We start from the raw sequence: 17347 nt of genomic DNA, 5'->3' as shown, positions 1-17347 counted from the left end.
AACAATCAGTATACTTAAACTAGAATGAAAGCAGATGGTATGTTCGCTCCTGCTCTGTATACTGTAGCAGATGATGTCACATCTCAGTTTCAGCAACATTTTTTCTGGCTTTTTTTTTTTCTTTTTTTTGTATTTCTGTCTCACAGTTGATCTTATTCAACCTTTAGCACCATACCATCTATTAAATGTGCCCAGTGATTTGCCTTCTTACACTGATGGTGTCACGGTGGCGCAGACTTGACACTGCACCGAAACGATCTTCTCCTGACCTCCGCCCACAGTAATACATTAGACATAACACACTCAAAAAAACCTCCTCTTTCATACTCTCATATGACTAACAGACCCTGATTTTCATACCTTATTCTCCCACTCACCCGCCTACACAAGGTCTATAGAGGAATCTGACAAACTCCTCTTAAAGTAGGAATATCATAGTTTCCTCTTAATAGCCTTTCTGTGCAAGAATATCTTTCCAACTGCATGTTATTATGATTTTTGTTTTTCTCTTTCTGTTTCCAGAAAAAGCAGGCAGCCAGTGTTGACCGGATCACTCTGTATGGTCTGATGGTGAAGCCCATTCAGCGATTCCCGCAGTTCATATTGCTCCTGCAGGTATGAAATATTGTTTGCAAAGGAATAGACATTCAGCTTGTTTTAATTAATTAATTTCACTAGCTAAACACTTCCAATATGAGAAACTAGAGTCGCATTAAAGATTCAGCAGCACACACATGCTGATAGAGATGCAAAGCTGCAAGGTCACAGAAGGAGTGTAGATTTTAACTGATCCAAAGTACAAGACGTCTCACCTCTTACTTTTACACCGAGGTTAGCCTGAGCTAGAAAAGTAGCTAGCCACATCAGTTTTTCACATTGCTGGCTTCACATCCAGACTCTTCCACTTTCCATTCTGAGCAAAGATTTGGATTTGAGCTTGACTCTCCGGATCGGCAGAAGCTCATTTCATCCCTCAGTAGGCATTGATTATCCATGAATTCAAAAGATAAGTTATGAATGTGAATCAGGAATTTTCTTCTAGCCTAAACTCAGTCCTCCAAATAAGATTTGTATGTATTAAATCATACATTACAGGCATTGCAGCTCAAAGCACTGCACTACATCTGAGATGCACATCAAGACAACACGAAGCTTTCACTGGGCCATAGATGCAGGACAAATATAGACACATAGACGAAAGCCAAAAAGCCTACGCTTAGACCTGTTTGTTTTAGCCGACACTGCTTACGAAAGGGGAGAAACTGCAATACAATGAGCTTTACAAAGTTTACATAACCACTAGAAAGTTAGTGTTGCGCACACAGTTAAATCCTCTGGAGTCTGTGACAGCCACACACCTACCTCAAAGAGAGTATCTGACCCACATTTGAACTTTTTAAGACAAAACTCCCAACCAGAACACTTTATATTGTTATTATTTAGTATATTGCAGGATACAGATAAAAGTATTATATCATAAACAGTGAGTGGTTTTTTAGCTTGTAGTGTCTTTATTTAAAACTTTCTTTGTCACCTTTTCTAGGACATGCTAAAGAATACACCGAAGGGCCACGTGGATCGTCTGCCCCTGCAGCTTGCTCTCACAGAGCTGGAGATGCTGGCTGAGAAACTGAATGAACAGAAACGAGTAGCTGACCAGATTGCAGAAACTCAACAACTGGCCCGCAGCGTCAGTGATCGCCTGCTCAGTAAGGTGACTGAATACACACGCACTCTCCAGTGCACATGTACACGCACTCGCACACGCACATATGCCCCAATCCCATCAGCTGTGAGCCAGCCTCCGAGCCCTTTAACTCTGCGTTGTTATCACTGTGAGCCAAACACCTATAAATTAAACTAGTATACAGCAATCGCTTATATCACTTTCCCACACATTAATCTAGTGAGGCATTTTTATTTAGAGAAATTATCTCCTAGAAGTGATGCCCATTATCATTCCTAAACAGTACCAAATGCAATGGCAGAGGCGTTGCCTCTCCATTACCACACTGAAATTACAGTCCTGCCGCTGCAAATCTGAACAAATGCTGCTCTGAATAAGAAGAATTAGGGGGTAAATGAGACATTTAATTGGAAACTGTAAGAGAGCTATCTCTTTCACCCCGTTGCTCTTCCTCTCTCTCCACTTTGCCTCCCCTCTATTCCCCTCTTGCACCCCCCTGCTTACTTGCTTGCTTACTTTCTCACTCCACTTATGCACTCTTCTTCTCTTTCTCTAGTGTGACTGCATCTGCCTCTGTCTTCTCTCTCTTCCTCCCTCTCACATCCTCCTCCTCCTCTCTTTATTTCTCTCTATCAGCCCTTGCTTTCCAGGACTCTGAGATGAGCTGATTCGGCCAATCTCCTCCACTCCACACAGAATTCCATTTGCTGCGGTGACACTGCAGAATTCCAATAGGAAACAGTCTCCTCTATTGCCCCCATAACCATCCAATGAAATATTCATTCTTTGTCTCAAAGTATCTAAGTCGCCGGAATAGGACAGATAACAATGTGAGTGAGAATGGGTTTAGCACACACTCACACACACGCCTGCACTCCCACTCACACATGCACATGTGCACGGTGCAATGTCCTCTGTGCCTATTGATGCTTGAAGACTTTAAGGGTGTGTTCTTATAGCGGCCCACCTCTTGAGGGAGTTGTACGGTTTGGTGGCCATCAAACGGCAGTCCTACTTGGACTAATGACTCATTTTGTGTGCTATCTGAGCCTCAGCCAAAAGCAGCTACAGATTGCCTGCAGATAGGACATCCTCTTCTGTGAAATGTGGTCAGATGCGTTACTGCACTGCAGGTTGTCGAATGGACACAGCAGAGAGATTCATTATTTGCTAAAAATGTGTGCCTTTTGAACAAACACAAACATCAAAGAATCAAGATGTGAACTCCTATTTGGACATAAACTGCTGCTTGCATTATAAATTGTGATGAGTCTGGCTTAGATTGGCACAGTATGCATAAAACTAAAAGTATTGATTTAGGCAGTCATAGAAGAAGCTGGACCAAAGTGATAAAAAAAGCTTTTTGTTGCTGTTTCCTTTTGCCAAACATATGGATGACTGGAAAGCACAGCATGTGCCAACATACTGTGGCATAAATTGCATCTGTTATTGGATTCATTAGCTGTGTCTGTGTGTGTGGGGGGGGGGTGCATGTGTGTGTGTGTGTGTAAAGGTGTGCAGCCAGCAAACTGTTTTTGTATATATCCAAGTGAAGCTGCCTTGTTATGGTGGAAAGGATTGTGTGTCCCAGTGCTCATCCAGTAAGCTAAGCCAGTTTGGACTCTGAGGTAGTGGTGTGGTGGATTGCATGGTACAGACAAAGAGACAGAATGATCTGAGGCAAGTGTTGGAAGTATTTATTTTGAAGTAAAAGTTTTTGGCAGCTCGTATTGCCCCATTAAATTAAAGTTTGTGTTTAGGTTCCTCTCATCACACGTGTGCAGGGAAAAGATTCACTAAGTTTGCTGAATGAACAGGGTAGAGATGTATGCATGACTTGTGTGTGTGTGTGTGTGTGTGTGTGTGTGTGTAGGTATACCAGAGCTGGATGATATGGGGAAATAATCTAACTGATCAATATTGCAATTATGATTTAGTATGTGATTGTTTTAAAGGTCCTTATCTTCCCTTATCTTCTTCCTTTTCTGTATTATTCAACATACAGGAGCAATACATCATTCTAGATTAATATCATCACAATCTTTATTGTCAAAGAATATGGAATTTCTCTTTGGCTTTACCAGTTGGTGAAAGCTTATTATAGGAAAATCACATTACATACAATAAATAACACATCATGCACAGCACAGACAACAGTAATGGACAGGGTTTCAGTGCTCTGGGTATGACCTACAGCTATGTATTGGCAAGAATATGATACGCATGATAATACAGGTTTATGATTCACTATTTATTGTGAATATATATATATATATATATATATATATATATATATACATATATATATATACATAGAGCCATTCATGTTTTCACATCAGCCATGGTAAAGCAGCCCCTTCATGACAAGAGCGTCGTTAAAAACAGATTTATTTTTAAAGTGAAACTGCTTTATTCAGTGTTTTTACCTGTTTAAGTCACTGGGTCCGTTTTTGGAGAGAATTAGACCTCTGCACATAATTAGTCTCCTGGTAAAATCCGCCAGAACAATGGACACTGAAGGAATTCTAACCGGGGAAAAGTTTTAGCCAGTTGCAATGGGCAGTCCTCGCCACTAGATGTCCCTAAATCACCCTAAATCTTACACACTTTTGCTTTCAGTAAACAAATTTGACAAATTTGAAGTCATGACCAACACAACATTGGTACAGTCGACTTATGAATAGCTCTTTCACAGGCTAAGCCTACTTGTTACAGTGAAATGAGATGATGCATGAACTGAAATGAATAACATCTTTATGTAGCTGTTGAATTCTATAATCCTTTAATCACAGTAAATTATAACCTGTAATTTTAAACTTCATAAACATGTAATATAACCATCATGACTTAACTCAGTAAACTCTGAAAAATATAATAACAAAGCACTGCAGAACAACAGGCCAGAGTATGAACATTAATGCATGAAAAGTAGAATAAATGCACACTGAATATGGTTCTACAGCTCACATCGATGTAAATATGTTAACTTTCCCAGAAGTCAGAAAAGGAGACACAGAAAGTTTTCTTGGGTCTCGAGGAGCTGAAGCGTTTTTTAACAGGAGACAACTTTGGTGCAAATTTCTCCTCAGCTGCTCTGAAAGCCTCCACTGTCATGCACTCTGTGTCACACGACCACACACTTGCTACACACACATAACGCTACCCTTACAACAGTATAATATGTAAACATGGAGTGTACTTAAACTTGTCGTGTCCAATGTCTATTTTCATATATTAGTACTGCGAGCATCAGATCTTGTGCATAGCATTTGTACAAGGTGTTTTCTTTATCTACTCTCATTCCTATATGTCACGTGCAGTGTAGGACAGTGTGCACGTGAAGCCCACAGCGCCAGGCGTTTCTGACTCTCTGGTTGGTTCGATCCTGTAGCAATAAACAAATAGCATCGTTAGCTATTTAAAAATTGCTTTCTATTACATCACAATGACGATTTGAATTCGATTAATCGTTCAGCCCTAACAATCACGCACATTAAGTGACCTTCAGCAGCATGAATGTGTTGCTAATCCCCGATGAGACATCTGTTCCTCCCAGGCTGACTTCTGTGTCCTCCAGGCACCAAACTCTGGAGGACTGGCCCTTTGTGATGCTGTCTCCTCCTCCTCTGATCTGATTGCTGTGTCCCTTTTAGCAACTGAACTCGGAGCAGGGGTCACTGGTCCTTTGTGAGACGCTTATTGAGACTGTGTATGGCGAGCGGGGACAAGTCCTGAAGTCGAAGGAGAGAAAGGTCTTCCTCTTTGATGATGTGCTCATCTGTGCCAACATAAATGTCAAGTAAGTCCCTCTTGCAGAACAAGTCAAGCCGAATGCCCTTGCATTCAAAAATACTTTGCTAATGCGTTCATAATGCGCAGTTCTAGCATGAAGTTGTGTGAGTTTTGAAAGGAGAGTCTGCTAAACTGCACAGTTAGGAGAAATAGCTATTAGGTGGCACAGGGCTCTAATGTGATGCCCTCGGTTTTGCAAGGATATTTTGGCAAACTGCATAGGAAAGAGAAATAGCTGCTAGGGGATTTGAGCACTATCTGGAGTTGCAGGAGCTTTATCAGCTTTAAACAAATGGTAGAATGCCTAACTACAGCTACAGGAGTCCTAGATTACTGACATAAAACATTTTTTGGTTTCTTTCCAATTTATCTTCTGTGACAGCACCATTGATCACATCTCTCCCTCTCTTTTTCCTTCCTTCTCTCCTTCTCTCCCTCTCTCTCTCTTGAAGTAAACAGGAAAGGGATTTTGTATATTTTGCAAAGCTCCTGTCAAAGATGTCGCTTAAAGCCCTCTTGTTAAGCCTTCAAAGTAATTATCGCTCTACGTCTCATTCAACTCGAGTGTCCCGAAGTTGACTTTGTCTGCCCTCCAGGATCTTGACAAACCGATCACAATGTTGATTGTCTGCGTGATTACAGGAATACATGAATAGCAATGAACTCCTCCTCACAGCCAGGGGTACAATTTTGGCAGGGAACATGGGTGATCATACAGATTCTAATTCCCACTCCCAAGTCGTCTTCATGACATCTCTCCTCCTATGGAGAGCTGTGTGTAGTGCTGTTAGCAAAATGTGGATAGGGAGGGAAATTCTCTCAGGTTGTTTTCCTTCTAAACTGCCTCCTCTCATATTTTTAATTTCTTCTTATCTCCACCAGGGGGCCTCCGGATATCAGCAGCCTGGTCCCTGTCGGTCCCAAGTACACCATGAAGTGGAGCGCCCCCCTTCAGCAGGTGCAAGTAGTCGAGGTGGGGCAGGAGGGCTCTCAAAGCAAAGACACCTTCTTCCAGCAGAGCGGAGCCAAGCGCGCAAGTGTCGCCAGCACTTCAGGTAAAACCTAAAATCAAAGTGAACCGGTCCTATCTCATTTCTCTCCCCCCCATGTGTCATCCCCCAGTTAATCTCATCACTTGGACTGACTTTTAGTCTCAGCCCCTTACTCTGACTCAGCAAGGCTAATCTGTTTCTGTTCTCAAGTGTCCCGCAGAGGGCTGGAGATGCATCCGTGCTGCTTGTCACTCTGATTGAGGATGTGTTTGTGAGGAGGATAGTGATGACGGTCACTTGTTCCAATCTGCCTAGGGTGTTTTATCTTGGAGAGAGATGTGGGGGTAGAGAGCCCCCTGCCGCAGCATCCCCACAGTCTCATTTTACTCTCTGATAGACCACAAACACATCGAGAGTGGAGTCATCAATCTGCAGAGATTATTCCCTCCCTTTCCAGGCCCAATTAGAGAGCCAGTAGCAGTAGATAGGAATCGGTGGTTGAAACACTAGTTCTCCCACCACCCCTCACTAAACTCTGGTGTATACAGAGCTTGACGAGATCCCTGATAAATGTGCCATGGGAAAAGGAAGATACAAAGCCTTATCAGGATGTAATGGTACAGGCTTTTTAAAGTTGCAGCTCCATGACTTAAATATTAATGCCGCCTTCTTCAGAGCTCCCCGTGTCATGCTCGGCAAGCAGCTACTGTTTTGAGAGCTGGTTCAGATTCTCACTGGATTAAGTTTTTGCTTTTGCTCAGGTAGTGTATACTCACAACTTTGCTGCAAGGTTTGGGGATCATTTAAGGTTAGCTCTCAATGCAGCTGTCTCTCCTTCCTTCACCTGCGTCTAACTCTGCAAATGTTATGCCCCACAGAGAGTGGTGCTGGATTCTGGCTCTGACATTCTCTCTTCTTCTTCTTCTTCTTCTTCTTCTTTTTCTTTTTTTTCCCCACCTTTTCGACACGGTGCGGTCACCTTAATCATGCCTATCCAGAAACCTCCCCGAACATCTGTGGGACCGTTCCCCCAAATTTTTATTCAGACAGGCTGTCCCATCTATTTATAGTTTCATCCCCTGTGATGTCATTCAGTGGGGTGTCTCGTCTAAATCCTGCGTTCCCTCAGCATGGCTCAAAATGGAGTCATTTTTCATCTTGTGCAGGCCCTGGCGCCCTTCTTTATTGAAGAAAGCTGGCCTTTAGGGAAATGCAACCCTGTCTTTCGTACTCTTCCCTTTTGTCTCTGTCGGACTGTCTCTTTCCCTGTCTGTTCTTACCAACACACAGAAAGCCCGCCGACGTACATGCTCTTTGTTTGAAAGCAGAGTGTGCCAGTTGTTTATGCTGCCTTACCTTCATTCTGCCCCCATTACACCTCCCTTATTGCTGCTTCTCTTTTGACCTGCTGTCAGGAGTGCAGTTTTTTTTTTTGTCAGAGATGTACCAGTGGGCTTTGGCTGCGGATCAGACAAGGGTTTTGATGCAGGTGTGGAAGCTGCATTGTCTTTAAATCCACTGGCCGGCATCACTGGCACAGCCGCTGAGGGCTAGATTGCTGACTTATTCCAGAGAAAGCAGGGATGGACCCCTCTGGGCTCTGGCCTTCCACACCAGTGAGCTACGTGCCTGGCGGCCGATGTGTATAGCCATGTCTGAGTGTGAAAACCATATCCTGCCTCACCAACGGGATTACGCTGGATTACAACTCAGCACATTCACCTCTCGGGCCGTAGCCAACAGCAAGCCCCAGAGGACTCAACGAACCTGTACAGGGTTTCAGGCAATCCCTTTGGAGAGGACAGGAAGACATTGTTCGTGCAGCTCACAGCGCACCCTTTTATATTCAGATGTCTCACCTATTGATTTCTTCACACAGATGACAGATGTCACTGGCGGCCTGTGACAAAGATCCCATTAAACCCCAAAAGCTACAATGGAGCTCTTTAAATGAACAATGCAAGCCCACCACTCTCTTTTTCTCATTCCCTCTCCTCTTACGGCTTTACTCTCACTCCATTTATGCACGTGGATAGACAAAAGACGGCAGGTCCCCTCGGAGGAGCATGCCTCACTAAGCCCGCCTACCGGCTCAGCTCTTCTGCTACTTTATTATGTGGCAGCGGTGACAGTGCAGGACAGCTCAGGAGCAAAATCTACCTGCAGAATTTAATTAGGCAGCTCTCATGGAGCCTGCTGCTGGGGAGATGTGGGCCAGGGGAGCCAGGACGGAGGATGGCAGACAGGAGGAGACACAGCTATCGATTCGCAGCAGTAGGAGAGAGAGACTTTGAAGGTAGCGGGCCTCAAATCGATGCTGAATTTTGCGTCTAATGAGACACCTGCATTCCTTTTGGCCAGCAAAAGGGCATCATAGCTCCGAGTAACAGTTTCTCCATCTGATTTTTTTGCTCATAAATTCATTCTCTGTAGTTCAACAAATAATGAAGATCGATCCATCTGCACATCGAACCTCTTTTATTAGTGCCACTGGAGTTTCAGCAAAAGCAACTTTTCTTTCTGCACTTCCACTAGTTCTCAGAGGCAATGTCATTGTTTTCTCTGAGAGGGTAAAGCACTTTAACCTTGAACGCTCATGTATATTTCATGGTGGTATCAGGATGATGGTCCATGTACCACACATGTTTATTGTATATATTGCTGGGATCTTTTATCCTTGTATCCTTTAAAGGGAAACTTTGCCAATTTTCAAAATTCATACATGTTACTACAGTTGTCTAAGACAGTCCAAGATATAATGAGAAATTAACAAATCTCTCCCAAATCCCAAACTAGAGTGCTTAAACCTAAATTTGTGATTCCATAGTATATAAAATCTGGAGCTGTTCCACAGACAATAAATTGTAAAAGATGTTACAGTCACACTGAGAGCACCCAGGGGAACGTTCTGAGTATATGGGCACATTTTCTGTTTCACAACGTAGAACACTACAAGAGAATAAAGCTTATTTGAGTATAAAAAGGAAAACAAGTATTCTTTGGGCCCACAAAATCAGGCTCCCATTAACTGTCTATGGAGCAGCTCCAGACTTAATACTTTATGACATCACTAATTTGAGACTTATTTCTCAGGTGTCTGGCTTTGAGAGAGAGCAGCTCACGTTCATAAATATTGATTGAAATTTTATAGGCCATGGAAATAACATATTGGAATTCTTAATTTAGGCTTTTAAATGGTTAGTTAAATGACACATGTTTTTAATCAAGTCATTTTCAAACATTTACTGGTTGCCAGTTTTCAAAAATGAGAATTATCAAAGGGCAGCATGGGGGTGTTGTGGTTAGCACTGTCGCCTTACAGCAAGACCCTCCGACTGGCTGGGCCCTTTTGTGTGGAGTTTGCATGTTTTCCCCGTGTCAGCGTGGGTTTTCTCTGGGTACTCCAGCTTCCTCCCACAGTCCAAAGACATGCAGGTTAATTGGTGACTTTAAACTGGCCGTAGGTGTGAATGTGAGCGTGAATGGTTGTCTGTCTACATGTCAGTCCTGTGATAGTCTGGTGACCTGTCCAGTGTGTAACCCGCCTCTCGCCCAGTGTCAGCTGGGATAGACTCCAGGCCCCCGCGACCCTGAACAGGATAAGCAATTACGGATAATGAAAGAGTAAATGAGAATTATCTGAATGTATGTTGAAAACCGCAGGGCTTTCGACTGTTTAACTAAACAATTTGCAGACATGACCTTAACACTGAAAACACACCAAGTGAATTGGTGAATAACAGTCAGAGAATACACACAGCCAGGCAGTAAACAGAGTCCCGTCACTCATGTGACATGTTGACCTATCATCCCGCCTCAAACATGGACCTGACTCACAGCCGCTGAAAATTGTAGTTATTAGAACAGGGCGCACTTTGCTGCTGCTTGGTGTGTTTTTTGTGTGAGGTTTGTGAAATTGTGATGTCATTATTTTATGACAGTTTATAAACAAAAGGGGGTGGGTTTGTTTTTGCCCAGTTAAATGCACATCAGTGCACATCAAAGTGTTGTTTTTGTCATGAGTATTTTCACACAGAATGTGGATATTACACAGCAAAAAAGTGACGTAATTTTATTTCAGAACAGTCGAGTTTTTCTATGCTTTCACATTACGAATACCGGCATCAATCAATCATGTTGTGCATTTTTATAGGGGTGATAAAACTATACTGCTCCCTTCACTTTCAACCTTTACAAAATGCAGCACCTACCAGATACACTCACTCCATTTTTACCTCTCATAAGAAAAGCCCCACACTTACAACATTACTGTACACGGTGTTAATGTTTTCCAGATGGAACTCAAATTCACTCAGAGCATTTGGCTAAAAGGGAATTCAATAAAATGGCTTGCATTAGTTTAAACAGCAGCTTACCTCAGAGAGACTGCCAGATGCCACTCTGGGTCAGTAGGCTTTCAGTAAGTAGCTGTTGCAAGTTTACATTGCTGCCGGTATGAATAGATCTGATACACAACATTTAGAGGCAAGCATTTTGCATTTTTGTGTCATTTATTTGTCACGCCCCCGGTGTAAAAAGGCTTCAAGTGTACTAATAGTGTACTAATTTTTTCTTTGAATAAATAATATTTTGGTGATTTTGTAAACCCTAAGGCTTTGTGTGTTGCCCACTCCTTAGGTAAAGCGATCCTCGGCCCTCCACGTCTCTACCAGGAGCTGCAAGAACTGCAGCATGACCTTTCTGTCGTGGAGGAGGTCACTCTCCTTGTGGGTACGCTGCAGGGGATGTACCAGGTACGTGTCGCCTCATGTTACACTTCCACTGTGGCTGCACTGTCTCACAGAGAAAATGTGTATCATACAACATACATAATGCAACAAAGATGGGCGACAGGTGAGATTTCAGGCACAGGTTTCCCCAGTCTAGCTGACTCCAAAACCACTGAAGGCACAGTTTGCTTTGTTTATCCCAGCACTACACAGTGTAGCCCTGTTCTCTTAGGATTTCCTTTAAAAGCCTCTTTTTAAATTGGCCACTGGAAAAAAAACAAAAAAAGAAACACTCTCAGACTGACCTTCAGACGTGCTATTCTGCCCTCCAATCCTGCTTTCAGTATCACAAATTATTTATAAACCAGCTATCTCAAGATATTGACTGAAATATGGAAATATATGTGTATATAATATATAAAATATGAAATGTATTCTGTAAACCGCAGCTTACTTTACAATAAGCCCTGAGAACACCGAGGCTGCAAAGACAAAAATGAAGTATGCCCAGCTAATTTGAATAGCCTGATTCAATGCAAACTGAGAGCTCAAGTCTGGATGGTACAGGGATAACCGTTTGGGGAAATCTCTTTCTGCTCTTCCTCTTAAAGAAATTACAAAAGGATTCTAGATGTTTAAAATGTGATCAAAGAGCAGCCTCATATTCATCTCGAATCATCAATTTCTAAAAGCATGCATGCTGCCATCTATCTCAACATCAAGAGTGCCACAATGGTGGGAATGAGATGTTCCCTCTGATATTCTACATTGGATAGAAGTGTCAGATTTGCTATGTAGCAGAAGAAATCGGCAGTGCCCCTCCTGTGGCGCTCAAATCAGGACACTTCCCAGTTGTCTGCCACTAACACATTAACAGTACCATACACTACATAACGCAGCCAGGGAGGTATACTCCAGCAATCACCAAAGAGCGTCTCAGGCTAATGGTGGCACCTTTGCCTCCCTGCACTTAATGAGCACAATGTCCTCAGGAGGAGTAATATTGACACGGCACTAAATGACTGATTTTCACTTTCCACCCAGTTATAATGCTGCCCACCGAACAAACAGACAAAAATATTTCAGCACAGTTCATACAGCTCATTGACTACAGAAAATTGATTTGATTCAGTTTGACTTGAGGGAACAAGGTTTTACTGTAAAATGGATGCTGGTGTTGAAGTGAATTCAACGTTACATTTGAGGGGATAAAAATGTCATAACCACACAGTGTCAAATAATGTACTGCAGTTGTGCAGCGAGTGGATGTGTGGTTGGTTGCGTGTGAGAATATCAATATGTAAGTGTATCTACAGTATGCCCTTGTGCCCTGTACACTTGTGTCTCTGTGAGATGACCTACTGTATGCTACAGCAGAAAAACAAGTTTTAACTGTGTGTGTTTCTCCCTCAAAGAACCTGAACACCACTGTGGCCCAGGACTGGTGTCTGGCTCTACAGAGGCTTATCCGCATCAAAGAAGAACAGATCCAGAGTGCTAACAAATGTCGCTTACGCCTGCAGGTGCCCGGCAGGCCAGACAAGTGAGTAGTATCTCACATAAAGATGTGCTCCAAGTAAAATGTCCCGTATGTGTCTGGGTTTGAGAACATAAATGACCACAACAGCAACGACAACAACACAGACAGCAGCACCAGAGGCTTTTCTTGTGTTGGTAAATGAATTACAAAGCTTCCAACAATGGAAGTGCAGCATCTTTGTGATTCCATGGCTGTCATATTCACCACTAAAAGTTAACAGCCAGTGACAGGCATTAGATTGCACATACAAACAAGGATTATGATGTTCATGGATCGTAACATTGTGCATCTTCATCCACCTCAGAGCACATTCCCTGGGCTTATTCTCAACCACAATCCAATGCCAGGTCCTGACCTTTTGCGACATGTTTTGTCCATCCAGAATGGCTGAGAATATAGGACGAGGTGGCTTGAAAAACACAGGACATCATGGTTACATATATGCACTTTGCAAATTAAAGGCAAGAACAGTTTATTCTGTCGTGAGTGGGTAATTACCTGACTCAAATAACTCATTTCCTTTGGTGCTTGGAGAGAATAATGAATGTTCCTTTTGCAGGATTTAATTGAGACACTTTTTGCCTCAGCCTTTACCTAACATTGGACCTGAGTGCAGAACGGTTGCTCAACTAATATCCACATTATTTTATGTTTAAAGTCACTGTGCTGAAGAGCCAAATTAATAAATTATAAGCCAAAATGCTCAGCATTTGGCAAAGTAGTATATGCTTCCACGCTACAGTGCTATTATTCATCTGCTGGATGTATGAATAATGTATAACACTTTTGGTTTTTAATATTAGATTTAAGAGTTGATAAACAAAAGTAAACTATGATAAGTATGTAACCTATAATATATATATATTCCCATGAAGCTGTTTACATGGTTAATGAAAATAAACATTCAACTAATATTCCTGTTTACATGCAGCCATGCATGCTCCAGTAACGTAAAATAATGTATCAAATAATGGAAAAGAAAACAGCTGAAACCACCAATGTCATTTTGCCTCTTTGCTTAAAGGGAAATTTTGGTTTATTTCAACCTGTCTTCTATCGTCCTAAATTTGTTTCAAGTGACTAGTGACATAAAAATTATAGTTAGCATGTTAGCCATTAGCCTAGATACAGCCGGGGCGCATAGTAGCGTCAGACCTGTTAAAACGTAAGTGAACGGGCATACTTCAAGTGCAAAGTTAGTCCACTAAACAAGCTTTTTTTCCCACAAAGACCGCCTCATATCATTAGGATAAATGTCAGAGAACATATAGAAAACGACATGTAAACGTGTTGTCTTACCTTACCGGTGTGGTGCCATGTTTGTTTACCATTTAGCTCTGCTTTCCAAAGCGTGGCCGAAATATCGCGAACTCTAGATAAAGCCCAGCTGGATACTACTCCAGGTGGAGGTGACTCATCCTCGGTCACATCCAGACCTTGAAAATAAGGCTGCAACCGGTCCCATTCCTTGCAACAGAGGCATTCCTCTTCTGTGGGCACTGGGGCACAGCATTCACAGGTACACCACCAATCTTCAGAGCTACGCAGCCTTGCAGCAGCCATTCCTCCTCTCTTATCCTCTACCTGTTGCGCCTCTCTCTCTCCTCCTCCGTTCTTCAATTTCACGAAGCTCTTCATCAGTGTATTCTATTTTTATGTCACTAGTCACTTGAAACAAATTTAGGACGATAAGAGACAGGTTGAAATAAACTGAAATTTTCCTTGAAAATTAAAATTTTTTAGAGTGTACGACCAGTGGTGGACTCTTACCACCATGTGAATACAGCCACCCTCTTTCATTCCTTCAACCGCTGTTTTAAAAATTTGGCTTTGCGATATTTGTATCCAAAAACCTGTTGATATCCAAGTCTTTCATAGTGATTAAAAGTAGGTGTGTCTCCCCTTCCAAGCAAAAATGTTGGCTTTTCTTTTTCGGCATGCATCTCTACCCCAGCCTTGCAAACTGACAGCTAGTTGGTTTGTGTACAATGTATCCATGACAACGCTCAGAGCAGACCATAAACTGGCAAGATGCCTTGTGTGTGCTATACACATGTCTAAAGAATGCACCTAGAATCCAAATAATATGGACATATCCCACGTCTTTCAGAAAAAGGCCCATTTCAAATATCCTAATACAATATACTGTCACATGATCCGCATCATATTCGGAATATCGTCATATTCAGAATAACAGTGGAATATTAGTGTGCATATAACTGTAGTGACTGACGACAGCAGTGTTTTACTCCATCAGCCAAACAGTTTTCAGCTATGGCTCTGGAGGTAGAGCAGGTCGTCCTTTAATCATCATACTGGGAATATTAGTGGAATACTGCCAACCTTTGATCACAAGGTTGGTGATTCGATCCCCGGCTTCTTGTGTCTGCTTGTGTGTCGCTGAACAAGGCACTGAACCACAAGTTGCTCTAAATGGAGAGACCAGCACTGTGCATGGACGCTCTGCCACAATCATTGTATGAAAATGTGTATAAATGGGTGAATAAGAATCCAATTTTAAAGGGCTTTATCCGGTACGGTAGGAAGGTGCTATATAAATGCAGCCCATTAACCATTTAACATCCATTTTATCCAGCTGAGCATTTATGCAATCCATGACCAGTTGTCTTGTCATACTAAAGATCTTAAAGTGGTTGTCTTAACATGCCAGTGGATCCTGGTGGGTGGAGAGACTGCTGAACGACTGAACGCCTACTTAGAGAAGAACAAAGATGGCAAGGAGAGAGCATATGAGTAGCTTAGAGTACTGCACAGGAACTGGGAGTAGCAAATAATGGCAGATTATAATGGATCCCATTTCGTGGCTTCTGGTGGGGATAGGATAAGAAAGAGGCAGGGGAGGACAAAAAGAGAAAGATTGCGATAGAGAAGCCAGAGCCCTGCTGAGAGAGACTAAGCAGGAGAAGGAGAGGAAGAAAGAAAGAGTGAGAGTGATGATTGACCTCCCCATGAAAGGCTTGGCTTGGTGCCGGCAGGGCAGCGGCAGTCAGAAGAGTGGGCCTAATGCTTCAGAGCCAGGGAGAATCTAACTGTGCCAAGCCAAGCTAAAGTGACAGCTTGAGCAGCGGAGCTGTGCAGATCAGTTCTCCCACATCTCCCAGCTTCCTCGTCGGCTGTCACACCAGGCCTGCAGGGCCAATCTGCTTACTCAGATGTTTGGTGGAGCCAGATGTCATGCTTACAAGAGAGTCCCCGAATTCCCCTTCAAGGGGTACCCTATTTGCTGAGTTCTTGTGATAATGTCATTAGCAACTACACTGACAAGGAGATTTCCCACCCCTACATATGTCCAAGCTGTAGATTTGTATTTAAACCTTAAATAATGTAGAGCAAGACCTGCGCTGAAATCCTACCTGGAGAGTGGACAGTTTTTTGTGTTGATGTAAAAGCTAACAATGTCAGCTGAAAGGGAGAAATCTCCTGTTGGGAAAAAGAGCCAATCCTGGTTGTGTGATAGCAATCTAATTGAGGCTGGGCCTCAGTGTCGGGTGGCTGGACCGGCAGTGAGCCTCGGGGCTGGGGGTGACAGGTGGCACAGCGGGTGCCCAAACCATTCTGACACTACCCAGGGTGCAGCAGTGGCAGATTGCAGGGGAGCGGACTGGCTCTGTCTCGCTCACAAACACAAACACGCCCACACAATCACACACACACACACACACACACACACACACACATGCGTAGGATTTTCCCTTGTTATCCGAATCTGTTTTGTTGCTAATCTAAGTAACAATCTACAGGGCCTAACAGTGCTTGCAAAGTGTGTGCGTGCACGTTACATGTATTCACACGTGCTTCCTGCTGACAAATGCACCTGCACCCATGCCAGCATGCATCTTAGACAAAGAAGCACACACATACTGGAGCAGAAACACACATACACTCGCGCACAGAGCCGCGCCTTTGCTCTGCTGGTGAGAGAGTGGGACCGCAGCAGGGACCCCCTGTACTGAGTTGGTCCCCTCCTGTCTGGCCGCGAGCGACTCTCTGCAGTCAGGCAGCACATCACAGCCTCCACACTGCAAACAGACTGAGTACGTGGAGAGAATCCTGACTGCTGCCTCAAAGGCACCAGCCTACGTGTGACAGCAGTTCATTAACATCCTCTTTTTACTGCGTCTGCTGGAGCAACCACAGGCAGGGATACATGGGCCATACTGGCAAGCAATAGATACAGAGTTCAAGTTTCACAGTTTAACCAAATGTGTTTGTTGCTTCATCCTCCGCTCCCACAAGCACGGCATCCACGGAGCATTGTAAGCCTAAAGCTCCTTTTTTTTTCATGGGCTCTTTTATGAAGGATGTGCAGGGTACCTTCAAGGCGAATGGCAGACCTTACATCCTCAGTCAAACAGTATGACTGATTTGGGCTCCATCTCTAGTTCATTCTGGCTGAGTGTCTTACCCAAACAGACATGCTCCCAAAGAGGCTCTGGAGAGTCCTCATGACCTTATTTCGGTGTCTGAACAGCAGAGGGGTTTCTCTGATTGTTCTGTGTGTGAGGAGAGGTGTGCTGTGGATAAGTACATTGCAGGATCCCACTTAATGGGTCATTTTACCCTAATTAGAGAAAATATTAATTAA

At 43.2% G+C, this 17347-nt stretch overlaps 1 protein-coding gene across 2 annotated transcripts in view; it reads left to right on the top strand.

Moving 5' to 3' along the window:
- The window catches only part of arhgef10la (Rho guanine nucleotide exchange factor (GEF) 10-like a), a 169033-nt gene that overhangs the window by 53997 nt on the left and 97689 nt on the right, over positions 1–17347 (top strand). For both annotated transcript variants that reach the window (XM_033627803.2, XM_078170616.1), the window contains 6 exons: positions 523–615; positions 1544–1714; positions 5341–5486; positions 6362–6534; positions 11110–11225; positions 12617–12744. In XM_033627803.2, coding sequence (XP_033483694.1) covers positions 523–615; positions 1544–1714; positions 5341–5486; positions 6362–6534; positions 11110–11225; positions 12617–12744 — 827 coding nt within the window. The remainder of the gene's footprint in view (positions 1–522; positions 616–1543; positions 1715–5340; positions 5487–6361; positions 6535–11109; positions 11226–12616; positions 12745–17347) is intronic.

Source organism: Epinephelus lanceolatus, chromosome 1 (assembly GCF_041903045.1).
Source record: "Epinephelus lanceolatus isolate andai-2023 chromosome 1, ASM4190304v1, whole genome shotgun sequence".
In the NCBI taxonomy this organism is placed as follows: Eukaryota; Metazoa; Chordata; class Actinopteri; order Perciformes; family Serranidae; genus Epinephelus; species Epinephelus lanceolatus.
The sequence above is the reverse complement of the archived record's forward strand: the minus strand, read 5'-3'. Positions and strand labels throughout refer to the sequence as shown.